We start from the raw sequence: 14,016 nt of genomic DNA, 5'->3' as shown, positions 1-14,016 counted from the left end.
ACTCGTATTTGTTGGGACAGGTGTTGCCATTGATAAGACCATGTGAGATGTGAGGTTGATTGGAGCTGAAGAGAGGCAGCAAGGGACAGTGCATGGCTGGTTTGAGAGCTGCTGGGAGATCTTTCCTAGCTGATGCATTCAACTTCAGGATCAGAAAGGAGGTCGCCCCTTTATCAGACTGACAGGTTTTTCTCCTCAGCCTGTTGTATGGGTACTAGACATTTCCTACGGTTACTGTCTGGAAATTTTAGTTATGAAATTCCCAGCTGCTGTAGTGGCTTAGAGTATGATGCTCTTCATTTCTAATCTCCTTCTGTCATCTGTTAGTCCTGGTTTTTGGGAATGCTTGGTGAAATATGGTGTACGGGAGCATCTGGAGTGGAGAGTCAATGAATGCTTCTGAATTAACACATATTCTTGGCTGCTTGGTGTAGTGGAGAGTCTGGACTTGATGACCATAATGGTCTTTTCCAGTCTTGTGTGCTTCAGGAGTCGTGGGCAGTTGAACCAACTGTTGTGATGCAAATCCATTTCTCCTGTCCTTTGTAACTTTGTCTTTATAACCCTGACTTTTGTCTCCTGCTTGTGGAAAAGCTGTTTGTCAAAAGCAAAATTTGAAAACTGTTTTCTCCAAGGCCAGATCAACTATCTCTGTGAAGAATGCGTGTGTCTTGTTGATAACTGTTATGGTAGCTACAGTTTGCACTTCTCTGCACCTTCTTTCTTTTCTCCATCTGCTTGTTTCTATAAGTTGGGGAATATCTTACGGGGCGAGTATGACTACAATGGGCTGTTGGTTTATGTTGTTATTTATCTGTCTGTTTCTTTGGCTCTCTGATCAACTTTCTGTTTGTAACTCAATGAGTTCCAAAACACCATTCTAGAGTTCTGTACTAGGTACAGAAATTTGGCTTGGTGGAATGAGCATATTAGACAGAAAGTAGTTGGCAAACATAACACCAAATGTTCTTATTAAACAAAGGGATGTGTCTCTTCTGTTTCAATGTTTTGATGGGGAGGAATCCCAATGAGCCAGCCTAAAGTTGGGAGAGCTGTCAGATCGCAGCTCAAGTGGAGGATAATTCAGTTGTGTTTGGTACACCTCTCTACAGCCAACATAAAATTCCACTGGTTCTCCTATAAGGTGTTTCTGGATTCACTCATGTGTTTAAAGCTCTTCCACCTTTCTTAATGTAGTGGTAGGTCAATTTTTTAAATTATGGACACATGATTTGCCGACAAGCTGTTACATATATCTAGTATGAAACCAGCAGATAGTATCTTTGCAGAATAATGTTGGCTCTTGATTATCTTTTTTCTTTCTATAGATATTTAGAGAGGACTGGCTCATCACGTCTTCCATTCCTCACTGGCTGCAGTATTGCAGCAGGGCCCTGAAACACAGAGTTGGATTCTGTAATCAGTTTTTACCAATGTTTCAACATAGCATTCATTGAAAATATGTTGACATTTTGTACCCTCCAAGACTGCTTATGCTTTGTTAACAATGCCTTCATTGAAACATGTACAAGCAAAAAAGCTTTTTTCTTATCTTGGTGTATTTTGCTGCAGTAGATAGACCTCTGAAAGGAAATGCAAAAATACATATAACTTTTCAGCAGTACAGCAAATAATGTGACTTGTCATTCTGTGGCAGACTTCAGAGATTTCTTTGTGTAAACAAATTGATGTCTAGACCCCCATAAATTTCATTTATGGTGGAAACATCAGCATTCTTGCCAGAGAAACTTTGGGTTCAGTGCCACACATTGGAAATCCTGGATTTACCCTCATGGAAAACTGAGCATCTTTGCAGAGAAAATATCCTCTGCCTGTTTGCCAGGGATATTCTTCAGCCTAAATATGCTTGAGTGCAGGTATGGGCTTCTACAATGAAGTATGAGAATCTGTAGATCAGGAAGGTTGTCCTTTATGTGATAGGGGACTCAGCTCCCAGAGATGAACTTCTGAGGCTCTAGGAGGTGTAAATAATGCAGTCTAATAATGACTTTTGTGCTAATCATCGAATAATTACAGATTTGCTTTGACAAAAGCAAATACCCTTTTACTATGGCATGTGCCACCATGCTGCTAACTGCTTTACAATCACTAGTGCAGTTCATCATTGCATCACCTTGGGTGTATCTCTGCATAGAGATGATAAACTGATAAATGGGTGTGATTGCAGCTGAGCTGGACACTGCATAGGCTCTCCTCTGCTCGCTGTGCTCACGTCTAGGACAGTGCTCTCTCATTAATGTTGCTTTGAAATACTGACCTTCACACTTCAGCTGTGGAATTCCCTTCTGTAAGATATGCTAGAAGCTGAAAGCGTATGTGGGTTCAGGAAAGAACCAGATGAATTGAGAGAAAGAAACTCCATAATTGTTAGACAGAAAGCCACCTTTGGCTTGGGAAGTTGCTAACTCATGAGCTGCTGGATCCTGGGAGGGTGTCCAGGGCAAGTTCTGCTGCACCTCTGCTGTCTTCTGCTCTCCTGCAGGCACCACCTTTTGTCTCACCCAGCATTGACGGCTTTTAGGCTTTAATTTCTGTGGAATAAAAATACTTACGTATTTAAAATTCAGATTAGTTTCAAAACAGTGATGACACCTCACACCTGAACTATGGTTTGAAGATGACAGAAAACGTCGCCCATAAGGGCTCCCTACTAAATAAAGAAACATATTTTTTATCCAAGTTTGGTAAAGCAAATTACACTGAATAGAAAAATGTTACATTAGCAAGGTAAAGTTGTGATTGTGGGGCTGTGCTCATTTGATTAAGTGGATATACAAGAAAAGGAGTTAGATCAGCCTTCAGATTCTCATTCAGACTTGCAGTCTCCTATTTCAAAATCAGCCTCTCCTCAAGTTTTCCTGTTGGCGGTGGGCTTTTGCTCTTGCAGCACTCCTTCATTAAATGCAATGATCGTGAATGTTTTCTGCACCTACAGCAGTAGAAACTTCTGTTTTCCCATGTGTCTGGGCAAATGAATTTGCTCCAGAGAAAATGTGCGTGCTTCCTCTAGTTTAACTGTTTTTCAACAAATAGGTTTATTTTATCAGAAACATTTATTGCGATGCTCGCAAAGGTTGATCCACACTTGTTCTGCAACTGTTGAGCTTTGTTTTTTCTAAATATTTTCCTAAATATTAAAGAACTGCCATTCCCTCTATCCTCTCTCAACCCGACTATTTCATTATGCACCAAATTTAGCCTTTCTTTTGTCTGCCCTCTCACAGTAATGAAATGTAAATCATCAGGGAAGCGCCCGAGTCGCAGGTGGAAGGACTGGGGAAGCTTCATCTTCACCTCCTGTTTAGTTTAGAAATTGTATATGGTCACATAGGAAGGTGACAGAATTATGGGATGTTTTTCATTCATTGAGAGACTTTAGCCTTTTACTGGAGAGTCTCTAACAGGCCTGGGGAAACTAGACACTGCTCTGACCCCTCTCTGTGTAGTGATTTAATGAGGTACTAACAGACTTTGTCTAATCTGGGACATTTCTGTTGTCCTGTTCTGATGAAACTATGAGAGTTAACAGGTATGTAATGCTTGGCTTTGGCAGGAATTTTGTTTGGCACTAGCTGACATGGAAGATGTAGAAGGAAAGAGAAATTAGGATTCCTGTCCAAATATTTGGCCTCTTTTTGTTTGTTTGCTTTTTGTTTTCTACAAATGGTCAGCATATCTCTGTGTAAGCATCTTGGATTGCTTCCTTTAATATATGCATTGGTTAAATTTATCCTTAATTTAATCAAGTTTATATTTCAAAGTGTTTAAAGAAATACATGCGTGTGCATGCCAGCAGACCCACTATACTGTTTTATTCAAATACTTCCTTAACCATCTTCTGCGTTTATATTGCAATTAGCAGACAATCATCCTGTCACTGCATTCTGCTCTGCTGACATTCCCCCTCTTAAATCTGCCAAAGGGCTGAATTCCTTGGAAGTAAGTGGTTTCTGAAAAGCAGGCACCCCCCAGGGAGTCCTTGCGGTCAAAGTGTATGGAACTATTTCAAACACCTGTGGCAACTTTAATCCCTTATGCTAATAAATTAAGCACAGCAGACATGGAAATTGTCCACACCTAAGTTTGAGAACCAGTAAACTCCTTGGGGTGACTGTCACAGGAAGTTGGCTTGTTCTTCCAGATTTAGTTGCTTTTGTAAAATTTGGATCTTAGCTGCAGCAGTATGAATTTGGAATGTTCTGCTTAATATGCTACTTATACTGTGTTACCTAGGTTAGAAGGTTTCTGCTTTAAACTAAAGGAGTTCTGAGATACCAGTGCAACCAGAATACCTTTTCCTCATCATAATATAATCTGAAATGCAGACACTTGCAATGGAGATTTATGAAAGTGATATATTTTTTAAAAAAAGACCCACAAAAGTTAAACTCACTGCCCTGTTCGGCTGATCTTTTCTTCAGCTGCTTTGTGCTGGACTCTTGTTTTACATCTCAGCTTTCCACAGCAGACAAAGCAGGTCCCAGCTCCTCTCTTGGTGCCTTCCAGGTAAAACCCAGGATTCTCCCAGCTTTGCAGTGAAAGATGTTGCTCTTGTGCAGAGGCCTCTGTGCAGGGCTGTGGCACTCTAAACAGACTTTACACCAGGTGTAAATGTAATATCCGAGGCTCTTGTATGATTCCAATGTTGTGCAACGGGGTCTTAGACGAGATGCGACTCAGATCTGAAAGATCATAGAGCTTCTCCTGGAACAGAATATGGATTAGGTGTTTTTATGTATATATATATTTTTTAAATTTTATTTTCAGCAACTCTGTGGTGTGCAACATGCCAGCAATTCTTCCCTCTTTCCCCAAGCTCCTCAATTGTTGCATTTCTTTTTGCATGTTTATGTGGCTGGTGAAGTCCTTTGCATTGAATACCATGTTCATTTGAGACACTAGCTTGCAGGGATTTAATCTTTTTTCCAAGTCAGAATCTCACTTTTGGTCCCAGAGAAAACCCATCCTGATGTTCTCTGCTGAACTGTATGGGAACTGGAGGAAGAGCTTATATTTACACGAGGCTTTGCAGCTATTCATAGGCTTGCCTGAGGGAGCTGTGCAGCTACATGTGGAATTCTGTTTAATGGTGCTTTCCAAAAGAAACATCATGGGTGTTTTGGGGAAGGATATGTATTTTTTTGTGGTTGAATTTTGCTTACTTTCATTTAATTCATTTAGTGTGGTTAAAATTGCTGCCTACATGGATGCCATTGGCTCAGCTTTTGCTTCAAATCCCACTTAGAGCAAACTGCAAGTTGTTCCCTTGTACACACTATGTATTAGTGAAACAGGTGGAAAGGGCTTAATATGGTTTTCAGAGAGATGTAAAACAGGAGATTTCTGTTCTTTTCCAGCAGAAAACAATTAAAAAAAAAAAAATCACACAACCTGACATTTTTTCTGGTTTTACCTTAATGAGCTCTGTTTTTAGAATGAGTGGAGTAAAGATCAGTGTCAATGCAGCAGAATTGTGCCAGCCTTTCCCCACTGTTTCCAGCACAATCGTGTGCTTTTAAAGCAAATTAGTCTTGATGAACTGCTAGATTGCTTTAGACAGGAGGGAAATCTAAGTCTTCTAGTGTAACATGTTTCATCTTCTGATTCTAGTTGATGTGTTCCCTCCTTTAGCCATTTTTTCTGATAAACCATTTGTCCTTTACAGGTGAAAAACCTTATCAGTGTGATTTTAAGGACTGTGAACGAAGATTTTCTCGTTCAGACCAACTCAAACGGCACCAAAGACGACACACAGGTTTGTTGACAAGACGTCTCTGCTCATTAGAGTTCATCTTTATATGCCAACTATGATCCAAAAAGTATACTTCTGAAATTCTATTTTTCTGATGTTGTCTGTGCCTATAGATGATACCTGCAGTGCCAAATTCTTGAAGTTAGCTTTAGGAGAGGACTGTAGCTGAGCTGTTGATTTGGCATTTCAGTGCTACTGTGGTTGTACAGGTCATCCTGTAATCCTGCCGCCACCTTTTAGAAACAGTTTTCTCAATGAAACTCTTTATACCAGTTGCCAATACAGGGAATATATTATTAAAAAAACAAAGAAAGAGAAACAATTTTGCAAGAAAAAGTTACCAGTGAGTAACCTGATAAAAGCTGTTTGTGTGGCAATGCTAATAGGTGGAAGCTGCATGTGTGTAACCTGAAAGGCTGGTGGAATTACTGTGCACTTGCATGTGGAAAGCAGCAGTGGAGAAGGAAAAGCCACACCAGCTATAATGCTAAAGATACTAACTCAGCAAACCACTTAAGCTTAGAGTTGAGTTCTGCCAACTAAAGAAAGATTCTAGGAGCAGCAAGGAGAGAAATACCAAAGATTTGGCTGGTTGGAATACACAAATAACCTGGAAAGTGTGCAGCAGTTCACATATAACAGAGAGGGCAGCAGCAGTCGTGAATGGGGCTGGGTCCCAGCAAGACTGGCGTCTCTTTTTCAGTAAATAATTTACTGGGTGAAATGCTCTGAGACAGCCAAAACTACTTGTGAGTCCAGTCCAAATTCAGCAAGTTGGGTTTTATGCATATGCCATTTTCTAGAAATGTCAAGATGGCCCATTTCAGCATTTCAGGAGTTCTTAGAGGTCCAGATTAGCTTGACAGGGCATAGAGCTGGTCTTCAGAAAGCCACAGAAGCGGAGCTGGTTGTGACTCCAGCCTGCTGGCTGGGAGTGGGACATGAGAAAGGCTGCAGAGCTCTGTGACTGAATCCCAGCAAGAAATTGCATTGGGGTCTCTTGTTTCTCAGGGGACAGCCTGACAGTTGATTTACTCATTATTCTGCGGTGGATTTCTGCCTGATACTTTTCTTGCTCAATGTGTCCTGCCCCACTTATATGGTATAATGGAGAGATGCAGGAAGTGTCTCTGAAAGCTGATGGTAAAAGTACTGTTTTGGGATGATACGTTTTTAGCAACCGCATGCTAGAACATATCTGTGTTAAGCACTTACCAAGACTTAGTAGCAGTGTGTGAAGTAAGCTAAGCCTATTTGGAATATGTTGAAATATATCTCTGCACCTCTGTTCTTATGTCACATTTGCTTGTACATGATGCCAAGCCACAGGATCAGGATTAGAATGTTTGCAGATGCTCCTCAGTGCACAGATGTGAGTGGGTGTTTGTTTCTGCTGGTGCTGTTTGGTGCCATGGGCCCAGGCATGGGATAGAAGGTTGCAAAGGGGGGGCAGCTCATTCATGGCTTCCTGCTCCGTGTGGCCACCAAGCTGGGAGGAGCAGTTACAGTAACCAGTACAAAAAATCCAGACTTTAGAAAATGCAGAAATAGCTGATTTCATTCACCCTTCCAAAAGGCACTGGGATATAAGAATAGACTCTTTTTTTTGGTGTCTCTTCAGGTGTGAAGCCCTTTCAGTGTAAAACCTGTCAGAGAAAGTTCTCCAGATCTGATCATCTGAAGACTCATACCAGGACTCATACAGGTAAAACAAGTGCGTAAACTTTTCTTCACATTTATATTTCATTATTTTTAAAGTTTAAATCAATGTTGTTGTAAGTTCTATGATTAGAAGGACTTTGACCCAGATTTAAACATTCGAAAAAACAGCTAGAATTTCAGTGTGCTGATTTTTCACTGTGACCAAATTCCCCAAGTGTCATAGTCACTTTTCACAAAGGGATTTAGGTGATTTTGGAAACTACGCTTTCCTTCTCCATGTTTAAAGAAATATCAGCTTGGCAAAATATATTTTGTCAGCTATTGTGAAATGAACATCATGGTCTCAGCCCACAAATGTCAAGTTGATCTACTGCCTTCACTGAAAAAAACCCCTGCAAGATAGAAATTTTAATTCTAGCTTCAGACGAAGGTCTGTAATCTAAAGTATTCGTGCCTACTCGTGCTTCTCCTAAGTGTCAGTTGAGCCTAATGCAGCATAGCACGGCAAAGCTCTTGCTGTTGCTGCTTGTGCTGTAATCTCTCCAGAAGATAAAAGGAGTGCCTTTTGCAAACTCACCCTGACAGACTCTAAAGTAAAAGCTTACTCAAATATTCAAGGACCTTTTTGTAGAAACCATAATATTTCATATAAATACAGGGAAAAAAAAAATAGGAGGCCATTTTAGTCTCCTCTGCTCTCACGTTAATGTAAACACCATTAAGGAGCCAACTACAACCTCTATATTTTAGCTATAAGTTTTAGAAATATTCCTATGAACCAACACTTTCTCTTCCATTCGGCTGTGTATGCAGTATTTTGCTAAGTAATTGTTTACCGAGCACTTCGACATGTTCTTTGATGTCACAGTGTTTCCTATACTGGTGTTAACCTTTCAAATTCAGTCTCTGTACAGATGGACAAGGAGCCTGCAAATCTTTTTCTCCCTGCTAAGGAGTCTTTTTTCTCTTCCGGACCATAAAAAGACATATTTAAGATGTGCAAAAATAAAAAGGCAATTTTAATAAAGGAAACGATTCACCTGAGAATACTGGCATTTTCTGTGGCACCGGCCAAAGAAATGCTTCAAGTAATGTCCATATCTGCGCTTGCAATGTGCACATGGTAAAGGGCACGGCTGTGTTCCTGGGTTCTCCCCATGCTGAGCTGCAGGGCCTGGGTCTGTGGGCGTTTGCATGAAGAAAGGTATTTTCTTACTCACCAAGAGGTAACGTCCTGGTAGAGACAAAGTGGCAAGTGGTTGTCACATGCCAACAAGTCAGGATAAACTACATTCTCCATCACATTTCATTGCTAACTGATCTACTAATTCATGACTTTCATGACCCCAGTCACTTTTTCTCCTGGATTAGCTAAATCAGTGAAGAACTCGCCCTCTTTTTCCTAGTGAAACTCATCTCCCTGTTTTAGCTCTTCCTTGCTGCCGGTGATCTAAGCCCACGCTGCACTCATTGCCGAGAGCAGCCTCACAGCACAGACTCGGGGTGGGTTTGCCGCCCGCCCCCAGCTCCGGTTCAGTGTGAGTTCTGCAGCCCAGCTGCGTGTTGCTGTGATGATGCTCCTGTCGGTGGTTTCGGATGTGTCATGCTTTGACTGGAAAAGACATGTATCCTGGGGGGAATGAGCATGAGGGGTGGGTGGGGATTTTTCATCTCCATCCTGCCCTGGAGTTTCATTCCTCTTTCTTTCTTGTGCCCCCTAAGGTTTGCAACAAAACACCTAATGCGAGTTAATTTGCTCCATGTTAAATCTTGATGAAGCAAAGCACAGGCGACTTCTCTTTAAGTCCATCCTCGTTTTAAGTCAATTGCCAAAGTATTTGTTAGGCTACAAATTCAGGGTTTCTCCTCTGCACAGGCAATTTTACTGTGACAGCAATATTTGCTGTAGAAAGCAAAATATGAATCAAAGGAAAGCTCTACACTTTAGCAATGGAAATGTGATTCCTGATAGCTGTACAGTGAAGCTATACAAAGTATTTTGTGCCCAGCCTGGAACTAGCAGAGATTGCAGCCCTCTGTTGCGAGAGGACAACCAGAATGGCTTGTGAAACACCAAAACCGGGTGGCTCTTACTGTGGTAATTCAGTGAAAAACTGACCAGTAAGAGGGAACTTGCATCAGTCTACAGGATGGTTATGGTAATGCCACTGAGATGAAAGAAGACCACTTTACACAATCCGTGATTTTTATTAGTAGCTCTGACCACATCAGTTTTGTCCCATACTGTTTTATGCACCCATGTGAGATAGTTGATGCTTTTGCCAGCATGCATGTTAAGTACATAGACTTTTATCCCCCGCTCCTTTACATATATTGCACGAGATTTTGCAAACAGAAATACACAACATTTATGTCAATCCCAGATCCCCTTTTGGCTGGATTCGGATGTTTGTGAAATGCACAGTGTGAGGCAAAGAAGAGGAGAAGATGTCTGGGTGAGCTTGTACCACCCCAGTGTGTCTTGAACTGGAGAGTACGAGGTGTGTGCACAGCACTGAAGAGCCCGGTCCCAGAGCTGACCCTATTTTAAAGTATTGCATCTACTTTGGGGAGGAAAAAGAAAATGCAATTCTAAAAGAAACATGAGTCACCAGGCACTGCTCTGAGCTAATGAAAGCATTCCATCAGCATTCCTGCGGCATCAGAAACATGGCCTGAAATTCCACTTACACTTGGTAGGAAATTGAGAGACTAGATTAAACTATAAAAAGTTGATGGCATTTCTTGTTAAAATTGAATGTGCTTTGCTTGGGGTCATTTTTAGTGAATATGATGTTCATGGGGGTGTTAGAAATATCCTGATTATTTTGAGCCTTTAATATCTGCCATAGATGTGAATCACAGAATCATAGAATACCAGGTTGGACCTCAAGGATCATCTGGTCCAAACTTTCTTGGCAAAACCTACTTTATTTAGACAGTAGCGGGAAACTTTCAGTCTGGCTCAGCAGACTTCATGCTGAACTCTCTTGCTTCTACCATATTCACTTACACTCACCAGTTTCAAAGAACTTCAGCCAGAACTCATTGAACTTGCTGGAAAAAACTCTCAAGCTCTAAATTGTCACTGACAATTTTCAGTGACTAAACAGTTTGTCTGCACTGCAGTCCAAGGTGTGGCTGAAGCTTATGTGAATGCCGGAGTGAATTTTAGACTAGTTCATTTGAGAGCTGAGAGCAGCATAGACGTGGCAACATGGTGTTCAGTAAGGTCCTGTCTTCAGGAACGAATCGCTGCAAAATGTTCTAGTCGTCTGCAAAGGCTCTTGTGAAAGATCAGCTGAGGGAGGTGTAGGAAAGCCCTGAGCAGGACCTGAGGACTCTCCCGCACCCTTTCAGGACAGCCCAGATGCCTTTTCTCCTGACAGGGGCTCTGCCTGGCTCCCCACTGCCCTGCAGCAAGAAAACAAAACGCAGTGTCTCAGGCAAGCTGTATACCCCCTTAATAACAGGGTGTTTTGTTAACAGGTGAAAAGCCTTTCAGTTGCCGGTGGCCCAGCTGTCAAAAAAAATTTGCCAGGTCTGATGAACTAGTTCGTCATCACAACATGCACCAGAGGAACATGACTAAGCTGCAGCTGGCCCTTTAGGCAGTTCAAACAAGTGAATAAACCAGATGGGACATTATGAGCTACTGCAAACTTTCTCAGCCATCTTCGATCACCTCTGTCAGAAAGCTGCAGCTGTCTTCGCATCCCATTTGACACAAGTTAACTAAACCGTAGGATTCTGCTCAACCTTGTCTTCCATTTGGACTTACCCAAGCTCCTATTCAATAAGCTCAAGAGATTTTTATCTGTAATTTTGTTAAAAAGTGAGCAAGATTGCCACAGTTTCAAGATTACTATAAACTCTGCTTACCTTCCACGTCTGTCTCCAGTTTTCTGGTTTTATTTTCACTCGAACTTTTCTAGGTACAAACTGTTGTACCTTTTCAAGTCCTGCAGTGGGTAGGGTGAGCTGCATGCTTGCTTCATCTGTGCGTATGCCGAGGTTTCCAAATGCTAGTACAGCTGAGAGATGGAGCAATCACCTGAGATACTTTTGGTAAACTTTGTACTCGTACTGCCAAAGGGCAACCTTTTAAAGTTGGAAGCTCTGCTTTTGAGTTTCACAAATCAAACCTTTTTCTAGAGGATGTATTTCTAGAGCAGCTAAAGCTAAATGAATCAGAGCCTTTCTGTACAGAAAAGAAGAATCTTACCATTAAGTTAACTTGTTTTTTAAATAATCACGTTATTGATCCCCCCCAAACGGTTTTGTTTGTCAATTAACTCTCTACCTTGATCTCTCTCTTTTTAATGTATTGGTTTAAATTTATTCTATCGTCAGATGCATAGATCTTCTTTACAAAAAAATAATTCCAATCATTGTAGACATTTGGGATTTGTTTACAATGTAAAGCCACACTGGTTATGTGGCTAGCAAGCTGTATAAACTTAAAACTGAACTTTTAATGGGGCTGGTCCAGGATCTCCATTAACAGATTACTCTTAAGATAAGTAACTTAAAAAGACTCTTTGTCAAGTATATGTGAAAAAGACATTATTAGTTTAAGGAAATATATTGTTTCAGGGTTTTGGGAGGAGGGGTTTATTATTTACTTTTAATTGCTTGAAATTGTGTGTATATATATATCTGATAATGTATTGCTCTTAGACATCTGAAATTAGAAAGTGTATAAATATTAGACGCATCGCTGTTCTGATGTTGTTGCTGTTACAAACTATTGATAACACTAAGAATGTAACCTGCATTTTTCACTGAGCTTTCAATTAAAGCCCATTCAAAGAGAAACAAATGAGAGTCCAACAGATGTCTTGTTTCATGTCTGGTATTAAATTTCAAATGCCCTGTCCAATAGTATCCATTTTTTTTTTTTTTTTTTTTGTATATAAAGGTACCACCAGCACTGATGACCACTAGTTAACCTGTCCAGGTCTTGACCACAATTTATCCATCTCACTTGGGAATCATACTGGCAGCAGAAAACAGTGTCAAGTTTCATATTGCGCTATAAAACAGTTGCTTCAATTGTTCGTCTTCTTACCACACTATTCCTTTTCTTTCGACCTGTAAGATTTGTATAAGAACTTTGTAGAATAGTAAAATCCAGTTAATAAATTGCTGTACTGGCCTTCTGTAGAACTGCACTGAAACCATAAGCACAGATAACTTCTTAGATTAGGATGTCATAGACTGACTTCTAAGTAAAAGTTAACGTAGAGTTGGGGTGGCTTAAATCAGTTCAGCAGGTTGAAAAAGACAGTCTTTCTTAGATGATGAAGTGTGAAAATGAAGATAAAAAAATATTACTGTTTCTTTGTCATACTGCCTACTTTTCTTTGGAAGTAAGTACAGCCTGCCTTAGCGCCCTTTGACCTTGCAAAATATTTGTATCTCTTTAGCAAAAATCTTTAATGTATCTTGCCAAGCTTTTTTCTCTAATGTACACAATGGAGTTCTATGATGGGTTGAGCTTTCTCTCTTAAAGTGCAGCTGCATCGTCAAGAAAACTCAACAGTTAATTCTTCAAGTCCTCTTTTTCGCATGGGTATTGCATCACTGTTAATTACTGTTGGGGTACTGTGACTCATTTGTATCAGTCAACTTTATCTTTTCCTGCCAAAAGACACTATCTCTCTGGAGAAACTCATAACAAGTGTGGCAAACATCAAATATTTGGAGCGAATGGTGTACATAAAACTGCACAGAATTAAAAAATAAAGCAACTCCTCCTGCTTTCTTGAGAGAAAAGTTCAGTTGCAGTAACAATGTCCTTTGATTTACCCAGCAGTCTTCTGCAACTACAAAACAGTCTGTTTTTCAGCCTGCACCCAAAATAGAGAGCTGCCACGAGTGTTTATACTGAAAGCCAAAGAAAGAAAAATCAGCCTCCAGTTGTGCCTGCGTTAGCCAAATATAAATAAAACTATCTTCTGTGAAATACAACCAAGACTCCACTGCAGCGCAGGCCAGACTTCTAGTGACCTGTAAACAACTATAGCCACAGTGAATTGCATGTCAAATAAGAATGGTAGATGGCTACAAAGCACGGAGCGTGGGTGGGTGAGTGACAGAGCATGTCATTTTGCTTCTGCCATCACCACTCTTTCAAGGAAAGTACTTATTGCTACTCTGATGTTTGATGCTCGTTGCGTCCCCCAACCCCCTGAGCTCAGTGAAGACGATGGTAAATGTTCATGATTTTTTAAAAATTATTTTTTATTCCTTGTTATTTTACAGTCTTTGTCATGGGAGACATTTTATGTCTCTCTCTTTCATTTCCCTGTTTTCAGGATTATATCAGCAAGGTAAGCCACCTTTATTGAAGTGCTTTGCTACATGAATTTCTCAGAAGCAGCCCCCAGATGCTGGTTCTTGCAGCGTGCAATTCCTCATTTTGTGGCAAGCAGAAAGTGCTCAGCAGGCTGAGTTTCTGTGAGCTTGACCTCCATATGAAAGATGAGGGGGCTGCGCTCTATTATATCTTACAAGTATCCTTAGCTCTCTGGAAAATTTTCAATCCCACGATTAATTGAGCAAATCTTTTATGCCTC

The 14,016-nt window shown here is 40.7% G+C and overlaps 1 protein-coding gene across 7 annotated transcripts in view; it reads left to right on the top strand.

Moving 5' to 3' along the window:
• WT1 (WT1 transcription factor) overlaps positions 1-13,179 on the top strand; it is a 65,679-nt gene extending 52,500 nt beyond the window's left edge. For 3 of the 7 annotated variants that reach the window (XM_065838855.2, XM_065838849.2, XM_071808853.1), the window contains 3 exons: positions 5,687-5,776; positions 7,395-7,487; positions 10,925-12,257. In XM_065838855.2, the coding sequence (XP_065694927.1) occupies positions 5,687-5,776; positions 7,395-7,487; positions 10,925-11,046 (305 nt within the window). In that variant the 3' untranslated portion in view covers positions 11,047-12,257. Of the gene's footprint in view, positions 1-5,686; positions 5,777-7,394; positions 7,488-8,338; positions 8,483-10,924; positions 12,258-12,356 lie in introns of those variants that run through there. The other 4 variants (XM_065838854.2, XM_065838853.2, XM_065838851.2 and 1 more) reach the window with 4 other exon arrangements.
• The last annotated feature ends 837 nt before the right edge of the window (positions 13,180-14,016 follow it).

The sequence above is a fragment of the Patagioenas fasciata genome, chromosome 5, assembly GCF_037038585.1.
Source record: "Patagioenas fasciata isolate bPatFas1 chromosome 5, bPatFas1.hap1, whole genome shotgun sequence".
Lineage (NCBI taxonomy): Eukaryota > Metazoa > Chordata > Aves > Columbiformes > Columbidae > Patagioenas > Patagioenas fasciata.
This window is presented reverse-complemented; position numbering and strand designations above follow the sequence as displayed.